Source organism: Tubulanus polymorphus, chromosome 3 (genome assembly GCF_964204645.1).
Source record: "Tubulanus polymorphus chromosome 3, tnTubPoly1.2, whole genome shotgun sequence".
NCBI lineage: Eukaryota > Metazoa > Nemertea > Palaeonemertea > Tubulaniformes > Tubulanidae > Tubulanus > Tubulanus polymorphus.
In genome coordinates, this window is record NC_134027.1 from 26,253,121 (window position 1) to 26,270,645 (window position 17,525).

Sequence of the window (17,525 nt, forward strand, 5' to 3'; positions counted from 1 at the left end):
GGTTCTCGATTCTGAATTCATGCGTATAACTTCGTTATTACTAGTGAAATCGTGTGAAACATACGCGTTGAGAATTGCCTCAGCCTAGAAATAAGTACTGCGACTGTTGACGGTGTTTCTGTGATCAGTAACCGGCGGCAGTGTCAGACTGTGTGAGTGATGCCGACTCGTCGCGCAGTATCGATCCATCTCCAGCCTCCGTCATCAACTCAAATACATATATAACATCATCAACTATGGATGATGAACGCTATGGGTCAGGGGTCAGTCTGCTCAGGACCAGTCTAAATTCATTATGGTTCTATAGCCAATCTAACAACTTAAGAACAGTCCACTTTTAGACTGAAGTCATGCCTGTTTAACTTGGCTGTGGACAGCCAACTAAAAATTACTGGCTGTATCTTGAGACCAGTCTAAGACCAACTAAGTTCTATAGCCAATAACAACTTAAAACCAGTCTTTAGATTTGAGAGCACTTTTAGACTGAATTCACGACTGCGTTACTTGGCTCTGATTAGCCACCAAAGAACTAAAAGCTGTTGGTGTTTGAAGCCCGAAAAGGTAGAGAAAAACAATTCAAAAACGTCTAAGAATGATATATGAAAATAAATGAAAAGTACCCGGTCCTCCATTTCAGATGCAGTTTCTTGAACCATCTTCCGACGAAATGACGAATTAGTTCCGTGAGCGAGCGGAGCCGTATAGATATCCCGAGCTGGCCGGCAGACACAACAGTTCAAACTTTCTCTCCAAGACTAAATAACCCTTGGGCTCGACGCAAGATCAGATCAAACATCAAACGAATTCAGTCAGGAATCTCACCGCACTTGTTGGAAACACAAAGCATCGGTTCATTAAGTCGACTTTAAGCTTAATTATAACGTGGAAAACAGAGGATGTTTCCGAGCCATCGACCCGCCGCGACATCGCGATATCGAATGAGTTGAAATATCAGAAAACGCGAAACTAAGCCTATTATTAAGCGCGGCTTTCAGATACGGAGATGTTTTTGACTTGAAAGCGAAGTTCGTTGTTGTTAGTGGCACGGATCAGTAAGCGGTCGCCAAGTGTCAGTCGTCGGTTCATTGTGTGTCGTAGCTGTCAGTCACTGGATAACTACAGGAGCGGCCTTTAAAACGTCAACCAGATCGCAGTCGGCGAATACGATAAGAAAATAGAACCCTGGATTAAAAACACGAGGACTTTCAATTTATGAGCAGATCAAAGTAACCCGGAGAAGCTAGCGATGTTTATATAGCGAATGTCCACACGAAGTAACCGATCTGCCTTCGCTTTTTTGCCGACTAAAGATAACATTATTTCCATGGCCAATATTTTTCTTTCAAGCTCTATGAAAATTAATTTCTTCAAAAGGTAATTCAGGCGATGTTTGTTCAGGTTGAAGTTGTTGGCGGAATTCGATATGTGCAGGGCGCTGGTTTTAGAAGGCTCGCCGGACATCGTAAATAGACGCGTCCGCGTTTGATTTGAGTGGGATTTTCAGTCGAATAAACAGAATTAATGATTGGATTGGATACTCTACGAAAAACTGCCCATTTCAACTTCGAAAAAAAGAAAGTCGTCTTTTGAAGTCGATAAGAAAAGTAACAGCCATCTGTTGGTAGAATTCCAAGCCCGAGGATAAAAGCAAAATTGTTTTTCGGCAACAGCGCTTCCCGCAAAAAATTTCCAATTTCCTACTAAACTATCTTGAAAAAGTCTTTAAATCTTGAAATAGGGATTGTCCTTGTTATTTAATTTATTGGTAGATTTCGTTTGAATTTTTGATTTGGTGTCCCTTACGAACCCACCACACCTGCCGGGAACGAAACCGGATTTGATTTTGAAATCGGCGCTCGGCGGTCGAATTGACGGAAATTTTTGATAAAATCGAAGTAAATAATTGAAAAGTGATTCGATTTTGCCGCGAGTAAACATCAGCATCTGACGTGTTACTCCACAGAGCTTGATACACTGATAACCAGTAAATGCTGCCACCTGATTCAGTAGCGTCGAACTAACAGCACCAACACCCACCAGCAGCAACTCGAAAAGTTCACGGACAATTTCTCCGGAAAATACTCCATTAAAAGCAACTTGCTGATTATTTTTTTTTCTGACGGCCGACTCCTCGCGGGGGGTTAAATCAATTTGTCTACGCCGCATTCTGGCCACCATCTTCCTAATGGACATCGATTTTCCAGCCAACCGGAAAGTAAGCCTGTCGCCAAACGATTCGGAATTTCGGCCACTAATCAGCTTTCGGTGAGTTATACTTCGTCGAAAAAGCAGAAAAACCGATCGCGGCATCGTCTAGACGTATCTCAATATAATTATCATAATAACACCGAACATGTATGTTCGTTTTTCCGAATATTATAGATCCTTTTGTTACTCGGTATTTTCTGCATCAATTGTAATCTTGTTACATAAGATATAAGCTTCAAACGCTCGGGCACAAAACATAAGACGGTTCGCGTATCGATTTCGGTATTAGCGGTTACTAAAGCTCTTTTTCTTACGGGAACTTTTTATGAAATTACGATATATCGGCGTCTGACAACTTCGTAAATATAGCAGCGAGTTTCTAAATTTGTCCCATCGTAATTCGTAAAATTCGCCCAAGGGAACGGATGAACTAAACCGGTGGGTATAATATGTACAATAAAACGGTTCTAGGGTATTCAAATTTCTAAGAGAACCATAAGTGGAAAAGTTTGCGCGTTTAGAAGGTTACGATTTACTTTCTGGGCAGTGTATAGATGTAAAAAGGTTGAAGTTTAATAAGTGCTTCTTAATCAATAATGGTCGCCATGTTTGTCACTTGAGGTGTTAAAGGTAAACTGAATGAATTACTAGATATCTACCTCGCTTATGAAAATATCTGTTATTTCATCCACAGCAGATCCATAAACTAGAGTTAAACCGAGTTTCTCTTCTTCAGTTCGTCGCAATGACACCTCCTGTAAATAGACGAATATTTAAAACGATGTTTAATCAAATGGAAATATCAGAATAAAGTTCCAAGTAAAAACTCTGCAAAATAATGCTCCTAAAATTAAACTACATAAACAATCTTGATATCTGGGCCCAGTTTACAGGTCATTAAGCAGATACATCTGTTTATTTCCAGATGAATTGTAGCTATGAAAAATGTAAAATCCCTCGACACTAAGAATAGAAAAACCCCCAAAAGTGTTTCCTTCAGCGAAGTGTGTTCGACGTTTCGACTGTCACCTTCGGAAATATTTATGCCTTAACAAAAATATGAGAGAGACTTTTAATACGTATTCCTGAAGATGACTATTAGGATAAAGTCGAAACGTTGAATAAACCACACTAGCTCAAGCAAACATTTCAGACTCTTATAATACTTTCATTCTCAGTGTGGGATTTTATATCATCTTTATAACACGGACTCGAAGTGTTTCATCAATGGTAATGTAGCTATGAATGAATTATAAAGGAGCTCATTACAACTGTAAGAAGTTAATCAACAGAGCAAGCCATTAGCCGTTGCCGTCCACGAGTAAGTAATAAGACCCTGCAATTGACATCTGAGCGAAAAATAAAAAAATGCGACGACAGAAATTGTCTAATTCACAGAATCGTGATAGATTCCGGAAATGTCCTAACATTCCGTAGTCTCTCAGTGATTAATGTCGGCAGTATATAGTACGCAGTGAGAAAGAAGTCATCAGCGCGGGGTTTGAACCGGGTTCTTACGGTGAACGTGCTATTCACAGAAGGCGATGTCCGACGGAAATTGACTCGGATTAGACCGAACAGAACGTTCTAAATACCCGTACGTGACGCAGTGAGTCACGCATATAGTTTTCGACGTAACTGAGAGCATTTTTTAAAAGGCGCATCCATTTACAATCGCGACCGCAATCACCGCCATTTTCGCCTCGGTGACAAGTTCAAATTCTTCGAATGAAGAAGATCGTTTCCAGCGTGAGTAGCACTTTAACGACGGTTCTTCTAATGGTCAATTGATGCCGCTGGAAGCTGGTCGTATTTGAGCGTTATCTCATCACGTATATTGTCACTTCTCCACCCGTATCAGCAGCGAATGAGGTAATATTGTCTCGTGCGAGTCTTTGTCGTCTCGTTCGGGGTCACCATTGGTCGCGCTATGATATCAGGGAATCATCGACGGATTCCTATCCTATGAATCACGACACCGAGAAACTGCGCGGCGGGTTCAAGATTGAAAAATACTATCGACGTTTCATCAAACCGATGCGAACCAGCGATAGGAAATATTTCAATTCGAATATGATTCATCCGAAATGGGAATATTTTCCGAAGGAATTCGTGCCGCGCTATCGGGCAAAATCGACCGACTCCGCGCAAATCCCTTCTCAAAATCGACAGGAATTTCACACGGTTTTCTAAACACTAGTTTAAAATGAGTAAAAGCTTATCATCAACTCCTGCAATCTCGATCGAACTTTCTGAATCCGTGGCGTTATATGATAATATAAGATGGAATCCCACACACAGAAACGAAAAAATGTGCGAAGAGTTTTCTTTTTTTCATGAATATTCGAGATATATTTTGAACGAAATACCATTTGTCCGTCTTGTAATGATAATATTAGTTGAAATCTCACGACACAAAAGAACAGAAAAAAGAAACGGATTCATTTTTCTTCTGTATAATCTATTACTGGGACGGATAATTCGGGAATATTTCTTTATGAAAATAGGCTGTAGAAAATTCAAACGAATAATAGTCGACATAAACTTAAGAAAATTGTCGATGAAAATGCGGTTCTTCCCATGAACAACTACTACATTCTCACTCAATCTGTATAAAAAAACCTCATAACATTATCTCATAGAATACAATAGTCAGTTCGGAATAGAATGGGGATTCTGTATTGATGAATTTTGCGTCAGAACTGTTGTTAGGCTGTCACGTGCAATTACATCGTCTTTGATGGCGGCGGGGAATAGAGGGAGAAAGATAAAAGCGTGCACTGGCAGTCGAGCAGCGGCAGCAGTCGTCGCACTGTAGAGAATTGACACAGCAATCATTATTTCACGAGACCGCGCGTATTTGACGAGGGAAATGAACAATATCCATATATTTCATTAACAAAGCTTCATGATTTCCGCGAGATGTCGTATTAAATAACGACCAAATAATGGCCCTGTCACAAAACCCATCCATCACGCGCATTTCCATCTACGGGCCTTTTTTTCGAATCGTTCGCAGTCTCGGGATGCTCTAGTTCAATCGTTATACGCGATTCTTTGTTTTCGCGGTAAAAATGCAGTTTTTTTATGAGTTTTTAAAACGCGTTCTTTTAGAACCAGAATCAATTTTGTTGCCCCCAAAACGTATAAACATTTTGCGCAGAGAACGGCAATAAATTTACAATATGTTATGAACAAATACATGTAGGATAAACATGAATATTGATTAAAGGATAATTTACTCTCTTTTCCATTATGGCCATTATTGGAACAGTCATAGCGTGGTGTTATCCCTAGATAAGAGTGGGCTTGCCTTTTTTCTGTAAAAACAAAGCCACCTTCATTGGGTTTTTTTTTCTGTAAGAATTGGAGAGGATGCGCAATTTACAATTTGTAGGAGCTACAGTAAAATAAGTTCCTATATATCTACGCCTTAGCTTTTCAAAATACTGGTATAGAATGAATCTCATCTCCGATATCGTTGAGATTGAGCTTATTACTTGATTTCTTATGGCGTATCCGATTTTCTATCATGATCTACACAAGAAAATGGATTGAATATTTGCGAAGTTTTCGGGTATAGTTAAGATTTCCACATTGCGCCGGAATGCGTGATGAATGCATGACGTCACGGCTGATCGGTCATGTAAATGAGGCGTCAGGTCGTCGTGGACACCCTATACACACGTAATTGACTGAATTTTATCACAACACGGCAGAAACCTCCAGTGTAATTCAACTACAATCAATCCCGATATCCAGAGTCTTTGAGAGAGAGAGAGAGAGGGAGAGAGGGAGATGGAGAGGAGAGAAAGAATGGGAAAAAAGAAGAGAGAAGGTAGGAGGGGAGAGGAGAGAGGAAGAGACCGACAGGAGGGGGAGAGCGAGAAAGAGAGGAAGAGGGAGAGGGGAGGAAGAGGGAGAGAGAGGGAGGAAGAGGGAGAGAGGGGGAGAGGGGAGGAGGAGGGAGAGAGGGGAGGAAAGATAGAGAGATAGAAAGGGAGAGAAATATAGAGGAGAGAGAGAGAATGATGTTAAAAGTCAAAAGTTCGGGACAATCTTCACAATAAGTACCGACAATCCCGATGAAAGACAATCTACCTTTGTTTGTTAGCGCTATTGTACCTAAACTTTTATTTTGATTTGGTTCATTGACTGCGAGTGCAGTATATGAACCCTCGGTGTAACATATTTTCAGTACTGCGGTATATTTCAAAGACGATATTATTCCGGGTGACAATGATATTGGTAGTAACGATAACAGCTGCTGTTGTTATTTATGTCCTTAACGTGTGGTGATATGAAAGCAGCCGGTGAGAGTTTTATCGTCGAATATATCAGTTTAATTTCAGCATTTAATCGCAAATTTATACGATTTAACAATACGGTGGTTTTCAGCCTGCAGGCATCTGTTACAACTCCACTTCAATAAACTATCGTAATATATGTGCGAAATGTAGAATCACTAGCCGACACTGTCGGGAGGTTAGCATCGAGCTCGCATAAACCCAGACGCGGAGAATAGCTCGTATGATTGAAACCCGCAATATACAAATTTCAAAAATCTAAAACAAAGTTTATTAATAAAAATGAAATTAGAAAAAAAAAACAAAAGAATTAAAAAAATTAATGATAACATAGAATAGAATAAGTTCTTTTGGGGTTTAGTTGTAACCTTGTGATATTTTCTTTATCCTATAAACCTGTGTGTATCTTTCTAGTTTTTGTATGAATTGATACGATGAATGAATAAATTAAAATGAAAATGTGTGTAAGCACCTGACAAAAGTATCTAGAGAGAGTCCAACATCATGTCTTCTGATTTCAATCATTGATAAGTTAGATTCGTTTTTAATCATTTAGATTCGGGTATCGTTACCGCAACATTTCGAGTCGTTCAGTAACGCGCAAAGCCTTTAAACCTTTATGTTTAATTAAACTATATCGTTCAAACAGTATGAAGTAGCCTAATACTGCTCAGTTTCAGCGCACGACGCTAAGACCACACATACGCGCTCTGTCGAGATAATTGAATGGTCTCTATTATTATTGTCGTGCTCTCTTTCTCTCTCTCCGCGAGTTCTCGATGAAATAATTATTAATCTAGTGATGATGTCATATTGGCGGTGGTTCTATAGTCAATACGCGTTGAGACACAATTAAATATCGTTCATTATTCATATCTTCAAGATTGATTTCTGCGCGCACAGATAACGCACGACACGTTTTCTTGTGGATGAGAGGCAACAGGTCTGTTGTTCTGAAATCGACTTTTTGTACCATCCTTCGGTCAGATTCTTAACGAAGGGTTTTGCCAATCGAATATTTCAAACTTATGCGACGAGTGTGGGTATCTTCTTATTTGAAGACAAAATATTCGAACTAACTTCGAACAAACGTTTTTTCGCTTTTTCTTCCGTCTAATTTTGCCGCATGTGCCAGAGCGTCACGCCGCCTTTGAACTTATTCTCCGTAGTAAAGGGATTCGAACCCGATGGAGTGTTGAGACTCTACCACCGTTTCGTACGGCTTCTGATATATCCAGGGACGTACCTTAGCATGACCCGCTTCGCGCATAGACTGGTTACCGGTCTCTAGCAACCAGTCTACTACGCGCCGAGTCTCACGATGTCATCAGGCTCGAATCCCGACCGAGGGAGGATGTGCTAAATATTTGATAACACTATCTATTATAACATTATCTATTATCATAACATATTCAAATTCAGTGAAACATTTTATATAAAATCAACCATCGTATTCTAATTTACACCGAAATAATGAATAATTGCGTCGGGGCAGATATATTCATTTTATCGGGATATCTTCTTTTCATTCTCGCGTCTTCTGACTAAATCAAATTGAATGTTTAGCCGCAGACTCAGGATCGATCGATGAAATTGATCGGCTTCGAAATTATTATCCGCGCGGCTAGAAATAATAGACGAAACCGCCGCTTAAATGGCGAGAGCTAACAAAACTAGATCGTTTACAGCCAATCAAACACGAGCATTTAGAGATGTGAATACCGTACATTAACGAACCATTTTCAGCGCGAAGATTTTGCCATTTTGATATTTGCGCAGTCAATACTAATTGCTGACGAGGCATCGGGTGACTCAGCGAGAGAGAGAGAGCAGGAGTCTGAGGAAGGAGTGAGATCAGGGCCGATCTGCTGCGGTTGCTGTTGCTGCTGCTGTGGAGTTTGAGTTTCGCTTGTTGCTCTCTGTGAGTCACCGTTCGCGTCTCAGGAACGAAACACCTGTAAACCGGTTGCTAAGAAACACAAGCACGCTTAGATAACATCAAAATATCCCTTCAGTAATAGCCGCAGATATTCGTGATGTTGCAGAAACCTTTCTATCATAGTTTTGAGTTAGCAGGATTTTCTTTCCAAGACATTCCAGAATTGAAAATCCGCAACTGAGACTTATGAAGCCTCGGTAGCTCGGTGGGACAGGGCGTGATCAGTGCCGAGAGACAACAGGGTTCGAGTCCTGCTGGCTGTTGATAGCGGGCGCTAAAGCCGTGGTCAGTCTCGGGAAACCAGGATCCGATCTTGGATACTCCAAGATCCGATCAAGGAAGTATAAACTATAGCTAGTTTTCTGCATGCCTTACGACCAGGTGACCTTTTACGAACGTTTTTTTAAAAGATTTGAAAAAAGAAACGTCTTCGTTTACGGGCACCGTATGTTTAGAAGATTAAAAGATCGTTAGCTTCTTTCTAGACGCAATTACGCGATCTTTGAAAAAAAAGACTATCGAAGTTTGATGAAACGGCGGTAAGCGTCGTTAAATCCATATCAAAACATTATTCCATAACGGAATCAAAGCCGAAACGAGTTCTTCATTCGGCTGATTCAACCAATTAATAATTCTCAGGTGAAACTTCGCCGTCGTATCGAACGAATGCGACTAGTTCTCTGTCGATGAATAAAGCAGAGACAGAGACACAGAGAGATGCTGGTATTTGTTTATTGATGGTCTCTGAGATGATACGGACTATTAAGTTGACGTAACGCTGTTGCTAGTTGCTACAGTACGGTTCGATTGTGAACCCGTCGATGACAACGAGCCAGCCAGCTAGCGAGAACGACATCAATGAAAATCTCATTATCATACAGTGGTTTTTTCGCCGAGCGCTTAAAACTTTAAAAACCATTCAGAACCGCCTGTCGGAGTTGTAACGCCGGTTTGGTGGCGTTCGATAACCCGGAGAGAGACTATTGGAATTCTGAATAGAATAGATAAATCATCTAAAACCGATTGCCTTTCAAGATTTTATACATCACGAAAATACCATACGTACAAAATAAACCCGAAACTCGTGTAGCAAGCATCATCGTAAATACCTCGTCAATCTTACCTTGATACCTGTGATAGGCCGTTCCTCGCCATCAGGGGACATCACGGTCAAACAACACGGTCGTATCCAAGAAGGGCGCCACTGGTGCTTCTTTTTCGGTAAGAGAACGGCCATTTCTTCGTTTGGCATTATTCTATCCGTCAGAACCGCCGATATTCGAGTAAAAATTACTCAATCCCACAGTAACACGCGAGATAAACTTCCTTCTATCAGTAATTCAACGATGCGAACGCCTTTATCAATAACAGTGTATATGGACGGACACTGTACGCGATGGGTTTAGCCCGTAACGTATCAAATATTTATACAAACCGCTGTAGTAAGCTATTATAACTACGTGACGGAGACGACTCCCTAGTTTATTGAGATCGGCGACAGTATAATCTAGCGATCGGTCGCAGGACGGTTCACTTTCCGCCAGTAAAAGTCGCGATAACGATCATTCGAATATACGCGCAGAAAAACGGCTCTAATCTAACCGCCTATTGTCGTACGATGTTATTTCACCCACATCGGCCGTATGAATATCAACCAGCTGACAATCATATTATATCTACCCTCATTACTCACAGATGGAGGAAACTTTAACTGTTCTGAGTGTCCCGCGAGTTTTTAGTTCTAAATCCGCTAATTAACGCGCTATTAATGATCAGACTTGTACCAGTCATCGTTTACGCGTTAAGGCAATTCGGTTATCTTCGCTTCAAATCCGACAACAAATCCACAATTCGAATTTGAATTCCTCGAAACAGCGATATTCTAATTGACATGTTTGTCAACTAAACGCGACCTTTCTTTCTCTCAAATGTCACCCTTTTAACTGAAGAGACCGTTTCCACGTCTACGAGCAACTTCTTAAACTCGAGAACGAAGCATCTATCCTACTATTATCATGGAATAATTCTCAAATATTATATTCGGTCCTCGATGGCGCCAGAAAACTTGCGAATTGCTGTTGACATTGTCAGAAAACGCCCTTCCGTTCCTCGGTTTAAACGATGTAATTGCAACAGAAAGCGAACAACATATAAACAATGTATCAGATGACCACTGACAAGTCGTCATTGACAACTGTTCAACAATGTACAGATGACCACCGCGTAGCAATCGACTCGCCGCTACTGATACGACTGACCGATCAAGCGGGTCGCTTTCCCGCTTACGCAAAGAACCCGAACCGGCCACCGGACGCGTACAGTGCACCGCAGAAGTGACTGAAATTGATGAGAACTGCAAACATTAATGCAACATTCACCGCGCTGGCCGCAATAAAGGTATATAATTATTGACCACAACGATGTCATGTTTGCCGGCGAGAGTAATACGATATTAACAGCAGGAAACCGAGTAAATTAGAGTCGGCACAGATCAAAAGGTTACGTGGACAGTAACCCGGGCGTGGTCTGAACAACGACTACTCATTATATCAGACAATATTCAACTATTCTTCATTCGTCGCTAGATTGGATTCCGAGGTAATACACCTGACGCCACAACGCGCGTCATACTGGACGTCAGGCGCTATAACAGCTTACTGAAGTAAACAGCAAAAGTTGACTGACTGCAATTTCGCGCCCGATATGACGTATATAAACAATACTAAATGGGCCACTTTGATTTGACCTGCTTTTGCTTCTGATACGTACAACTTGGAAACAGTTGATTTCATGCGCGATCTAGAAATAGAGATAAATTTCCCTCACTATTCCCTGACTTTATTAAAAAAAGAAGTTTTCTTGACTTTTTCTTGGTTTCCAGATAAGTCGTTGCACGTGTGACGTCACTGGGGTGATGTTAATGTCGAGAGCCTCGGTGCCTGTAGACTGGCGTTAACGATATATAACCCACCGTGTAACGCGATTCAATTTCTATTCCATGGGTTTTAGTAAAACTTGGCCAAAACAAACATGAAATAAGTAACTCCGCGGGAATTGGTTAAATTAGGTCGGAAGTTAGCGAAGATGTGAGAGAGAACAGGTCTGTGCGACTGGATTTTTTATTCTCTTCGTAACGCCAATTAAGCAAGATAAAGGTGCATTGAACACACGTGACAGACTAGAGAAGCCATGTGTGTCTCTTCCAATCCAATTAGCACTGCTGCCGGAACTGCAAAACAACGAGAAGAAATGCCAACAGCGCTTAGGGAATGCTTGGAAAAATACGATCAGTAGTAAAAATGTAGTATGAATCGCGCAGGCGGAGGGTGATCTCGCAGCAACTATTGTAAAAAAACATTATCACCGATCTGTATTCGAAGATCGGGGAAAAAATTTAACAGCGACGCGACGAAAGTCTCTTTCAAACTCTATAGCGATGGGGCCAGTTCCATATAGTTCCATAGACATAAGTCAAGAAACGATCTTAGACTTAAGCACAGGTCTTAAGTCGTTAGATTAGTTGACGATAATCAAAGTCTAAGCCAAGACTATACCGGTATAGAACCAGCCCCCAGCATTTTTAAGTTTTTTGAAGTTTTCTCTCTCTCGCTCCCGCTTCAAGCAAAATCTACTTTCATCGTGGAAAAGACCTGTACCTTTTGATACTTGTTTCGCCGTAGCGAAAAACGTCGATGTTGTCGCTGTAGTTTTAAAAGATCAATGTGTCACTGATGTGTCTCGTCCGTTACGAAATACACATGAGACATACTAATTAATTCCGAACAAAAATATGATCCGCGATCATCGCTTCTTCGAAGTAAACCGAGAAGACTTATTAAGATTTTTGGCTCCTGTGGGGTTTTTGTAAAGTTTTCTCAGTACGGAATGATCATTTTTCGCTAAATGAAGATTCTTATTCGAGATGATTTTTGATGATTACACAATCTTCTCAGCATAAAAAACGTCGCCATTAATTATTATGTTAAGACAGAGAAACTCGTCGTTGGTCTTGACTTGCAACACCACCTGGCGGTTTGACTGATTCTAACGCAAAGAATCAATTGCTGAAACGACGTCTAGAGTTTCCCGAATGATCAATACTATTTTAGATCTATCGACTACAAAACAATTTCAAGATTATATTATTATATGAATCTTAATCTTGTTTTTGAAAAATTTTTCGAAGGCAAATCGCGACCTGCGTCGCAGGAAATCCCTTTTAGAATTTACCCTTGTTAGAAACTGAATCCATGCACCGATTATCGTGGATGCTTTAATGTCCAGAAAGATATACATCGCTGGTTTGTTTCCGATTGATCGCCGGTTGTTTTTCCCGTTCAGTTTATTGTTCGAAGTCATCGAGCGTCAGTGTTATACAGGAATTTCACCGGCAAAATCGTACAATATCGTCAAATATGATTTACAATTGCTTCCGATGAGAACGATTTATGGCATATAAAAACTATCGATTTCTTCGTATTTTCCTTATAATTGCAATAATCAGTGATTTATTTCATCACGTGATGAGACTCTTAATGAATGAAGCCTTGTTTGAAATGAACGTCGAACCCGTGACGAGTTCTAATGATTGCTATATACACTAATTCGTGATCATTATTACACGGTATTAGCTTCTAGAGACTTTTAGAAATTAATGATTTTTTATAAGGAAAATTGATTTCCTCTTTAAGTGGAACTCTGAGGACTTGGTTTGGCTAGATTCTGATCTGCTGCGTTTATTTATAAACAAATTCACATTCAAAGTAGCGGAGCTTTCCTAGGATCCAAGGGTAAGTGTCTACATGACTGGTCACAGTGTGGTATTGCTCAGTGGAAATAAGTTGGGTGTTAGGCCAAGCGCTTCGGGTCTATGGTTTTTAAGTTAGGTTAGGTTTCGAAATAAGGTTTGCGCACACAACTATCAATCAACAAACCACATCGCTTAGGATTTTTCACACGAGAATTTTTCTTTTTGAATTCATTTTCATTCAAACGAAGCATGAACTAATTTAATTTACCCCTGTTGTTTCCCGTTACACTATCGGCGCGATATGACATCCGACCCTCATCTCGCTGTGTATACGATTCACATTTAACTCGACACATACGAATCAGTTCTCCACAATCTCGAATAATCTCGCGAGAAGAAATACAGCGTAGCGGTAATTCTAAAGTTAATTTCATCGATTCATCAGAATTCTATAAATTTTCAATGCTCGTCGCCGATCAATCGGTTTCGTGGTTCAGCGCTTTTTCTAATACGTCTTCAGCGAATCTAATTTGTGCTTCTTCAGACGAACATCATCCGACGACCCGTCACCAACTCGCACAATATTCAATTCAATTCATCGACAGTCGGCAGGAATTTTCTATACAAATAATCTAGCCGAAATGGGAGGATTCTTTTACAGTTGCGAAAATGAAACACGGGAATTAGATCGAGTCTTTCACAACTAATATTTGTACTTCAACATCTGACTTTAAGATCAAACCCTCCTGTTTCGTTCGCGACATGTGTGGTGGGTTTGTAAGGGACACCAGAGAGGTTCTTTCTCACCTCCCTGGTCCGAGAGCAAAGATCCCTGACGAAATGGACTGAATAACCTTTGCTCCTACAAAGATCATTACACTTTCTGAAGTGTTACACGGACGCGCAAGAGTCATCAGAGAGAAATCAAGCGTAATTCGTTAATTACCATGTTACTTAGAGACTCTTATTCTCCTCTCAATCTCTTTCTCCTCTCTTACTCTTAGTGCAAGGTGATTAACAAAAAATTCAACTCGGTACACTTTGGGCAAAATCTCAATTAGAAAAACACTACACGGTCAAAGCTGATCGGGACCGAGGGGTGAAGCAAGGTGATATACTCGCTACCATTGACTAACTAGGTTCACCAGCTAACTTCCCATCTCGGTTACATCCACGAATTGACAGCACAAGCATATGATTCACTATTCAAACGGATGCGTTTCATATTTTGAAGAAAAATAATCGCCCGAGTTGACACTTCAAAAACGCGAACTGCGCTCAGTCGGAACTGTACAGTTCGCATGATTTCCCTGACGGCGCGATTCGACGAAGACTTCGAGAGACAACGCGTTAACGAATTGTTCCCTTAAGGAAATGAAGAATCAACAAGATCAAAATGGTATCATCGCCACGAGGTGATTATTGGTGACAACTGTATAACCGAACGTTATAGATGAGCGATTCGCATGGTCTGTTTGTAAGGCGGTCGCCAGACGGGATCTGCTGCACACCATTTAGCCATCGCTCAATTCGTATTTTATCGGACCGTGTTGAATCATAATGAAACAAAAATGTCTTTTTTAGGTCGCGTCAGTGGTTATAATCTCACATCGGGAGCCGCAGCTGTTAATTGAGTTAATGCGGCGGGCGTCAGGGAAAATGACGTTATTCGCGGAGAGCTGTTTTTCGGTCCGTCATTCGTCGTCAGGCTTCCGCGATATCTTAACTAAATCGAAGCAACAAACTACCGCAAAAATCTAAACTATCGGCGCGATAACCTCAAAATGATACTAACATTTGGAGTATGCGTCGGTATTCATAACCTACCATTATGATTACGAAAGATATTTGGGAAAGGAGCTTTTGAAGAGGAATTCCATACATTTTCTACGGAATCTATTTATAGACTATGGGAATTCACCGGCCCGAGTTGTTCCGACATCTCCCGAACTGTTAACAGCTATTTAAGACGAATTACAGTCTAATGAATCGTTCTGGGCTAAATAAAATAAGACACCTGCGTTGAAAATGTGGAAATTACGGGTAGTTTACATGATAAGGATCCAGTTATGATTTGACCCTAGAACCCATTTATGGAACTAGGACTCAACCACTGCTGTTCAGATTAATATCTTCACGGGTCACACGTTGACAAAATGAAGTGCCTCATTACACGTCAATATTTCCGAATGTTAACGATTAATGATTCAGTTATGATTAGAGCCATTTCCTAGAAGCGCGCGCCCCTAGCTCCTCAGATGAGTATCGTGGTCACACTTCACACGGGTCGCAAGTAGAAAAAAAACTAAGTGGCTCATTAATGCCGTATTTCCATTTCACGCACGACACCGCAGCGAAAAAACTAAGAGAGTAAAATAAATGCCTCGGTGAAAAACACTGCTATATCGGATTCGATGTCAAATGTGTCTCCCGTAACATTTCCCACTGGCTGCTGCGCGTTTTCAATAATATCACACAGTCGTCAAAAAGCTTTTAGTCGCAATCAAACTGCCTTCCGTCATCGTGTCAAAACGACCTCTCCAACGAATTAAATACACTCGCCACGTTATATCGTGTTACACTAAATCATTGCTCCATTTACGGACGTATATATTTTTTTAAGAGTTGATTTCCTTCTAGACTTAAAAACATGCGCACCGCTCTATTTTTATTGACGCGTGGAGAGTGAGGTATCGATAAGGCACTCAAGTAATAAACTCAAGGTGAAATTCCTGATCGAATGAAGGTATATGAATTGAATACATGTTATGGGTGCAATGTCTTAAGATGCAGAAAACACGGAAACAGGGACAGAAACATGTTTTCTAGTGTTTCCCAATGTCGTGTGCGTGAATCGAGAAATGCGGTTTCGGGAACATTCCGATATCAAACACGGCTTGATTTCGTGTTTCCGTCTGTTTCCTTGCGCCGTGTGCGCGGTGGGCTTCACATGTTGCAAATACCGAAAAAAATTACAAATGTCACCATTGAATTGGCGGATATCACTTAAGTTAATTGTTCACTGTTCACTTCGCGCTAAGCTTCTCAAGGGAAAGTCGCAAGTTCTATGCAGTATTTTTGTCGTCTGCACTCGCATCGCGATAGTAGCGGTTTGATTGGTAGTGACATACACTCATTTTCTAAATGGATGTCGGCTACATTGGCGAGGAAACGAGTAAATGCGACGATACGTCATGAGATCCAAATCAGTCTATCAGGAAACGAGTCCATTTTGCCGCAATCGAAAAGCATTCTCCGACTGGGCGAATTATGTTTCGCTGCCTGCTCTTTCCTTCCCCAATTTGTTAAAGAGCGCAGGGAGCTTCTTCTTCTAATAGTGAATTGTCACTTCCTAACCACACGAAGGTCACGGACGATATTCTTCACTCGTATAAGTGAGCTACTCGGAGAAGTTCCCCTATCAACGCGCTCCACGCATTTTCGAGTAAAGTTTACAGAGAACCGCTACAACATCGATCTAGCAGTTATAAATATTGGCAGTGGTTAGTCTTGATAACTACTTGATCTACAAGTGGTTTATGAGGAGCCGATGAACTGTTAGCGAAGCTCAATGATTAATGCATAACGGTCAATATTAGCTTAATCTTCTATTACCGATCTGTTGATAGAAGAAAGAGTTGTTTCGCGGAAATTATGCATAAATCATTAACGAATAGAAGAGTCTATCCGCGGATGGGTTATCAGAAATAACAATGAATGTTGATATAGACATACATTACCCTTCTGCGCTACAAGATATGACCCTAGGCCCAGATACGGTTTTACGACTACCAGACACATTAGAAATTAAGAAAAGATTCCCGACTTACCTCATATTCCATCTCAAAAGGTCGATCGTCGTCGTAAGTATCGTCGTACTCGTAACCATTAGCCATTTCTATATCCGTTAGTCCGAGGTCTGCGCTCGGTGAAAATGCCACTGGTTGTCGGGAGGCAGGCTGATACAACCTACAATATACAACATCGTTACATGTTTCAGCGGAAAAAAAACCATTATGAGGAGCAGAATTCTATAGAATACGATAAACATTAACAGTGGATTCGGGCAAAGGGTCCCCCTGATACTTTTGTTGACGAAAGTTTTGACAAATTTCTCATGATTCGTGATCAATATTTTGTTTAGATTTCATATGACATATCCTCAGATCATCAAGATTTGCTGAACCTTCGGCGTTCGTTTCGTCGGGATACCCCTAATAATGCGAAGAGGTCCCATCTATATATTATGTTGGTTCCCCTAAAGCTAACCCTAGATTCGCCCTTGAATAACGCCGGTATTTGTATACAACATTCTGAATCT

At 40.8% G+C, this 17,525-nt stretch overlaps 1 protein-coding gene across 1 annotated transcript in view; it reads right to left on the minus strand.

Moving 5' to 3' along the window:
- LOC141902253 (E3 ubiquitin-protein ligase PDZRN3-like) overlaps positions 1–17,525 on the minus strand; it is a 199,665-nt gene that overhangs the window by 11,663 nt on the left and 170,477 nt on the right. The window contains exons 5-6 of the mRNA XM_074789898.1: positions 17,035–17,173; positions 2,868–2,963 (exon numbers count right to left, since the gene is read on the minus strand). Coding sequence (XP_074645999.1) covers positions 2,868–2,963; positions 17,035–17,173 — 235 coding nt within the window. The remainder of the gene's footprint in view (positions 1–2,867; positions 2,964–17,034; positions 17,174–17,525) is intronic.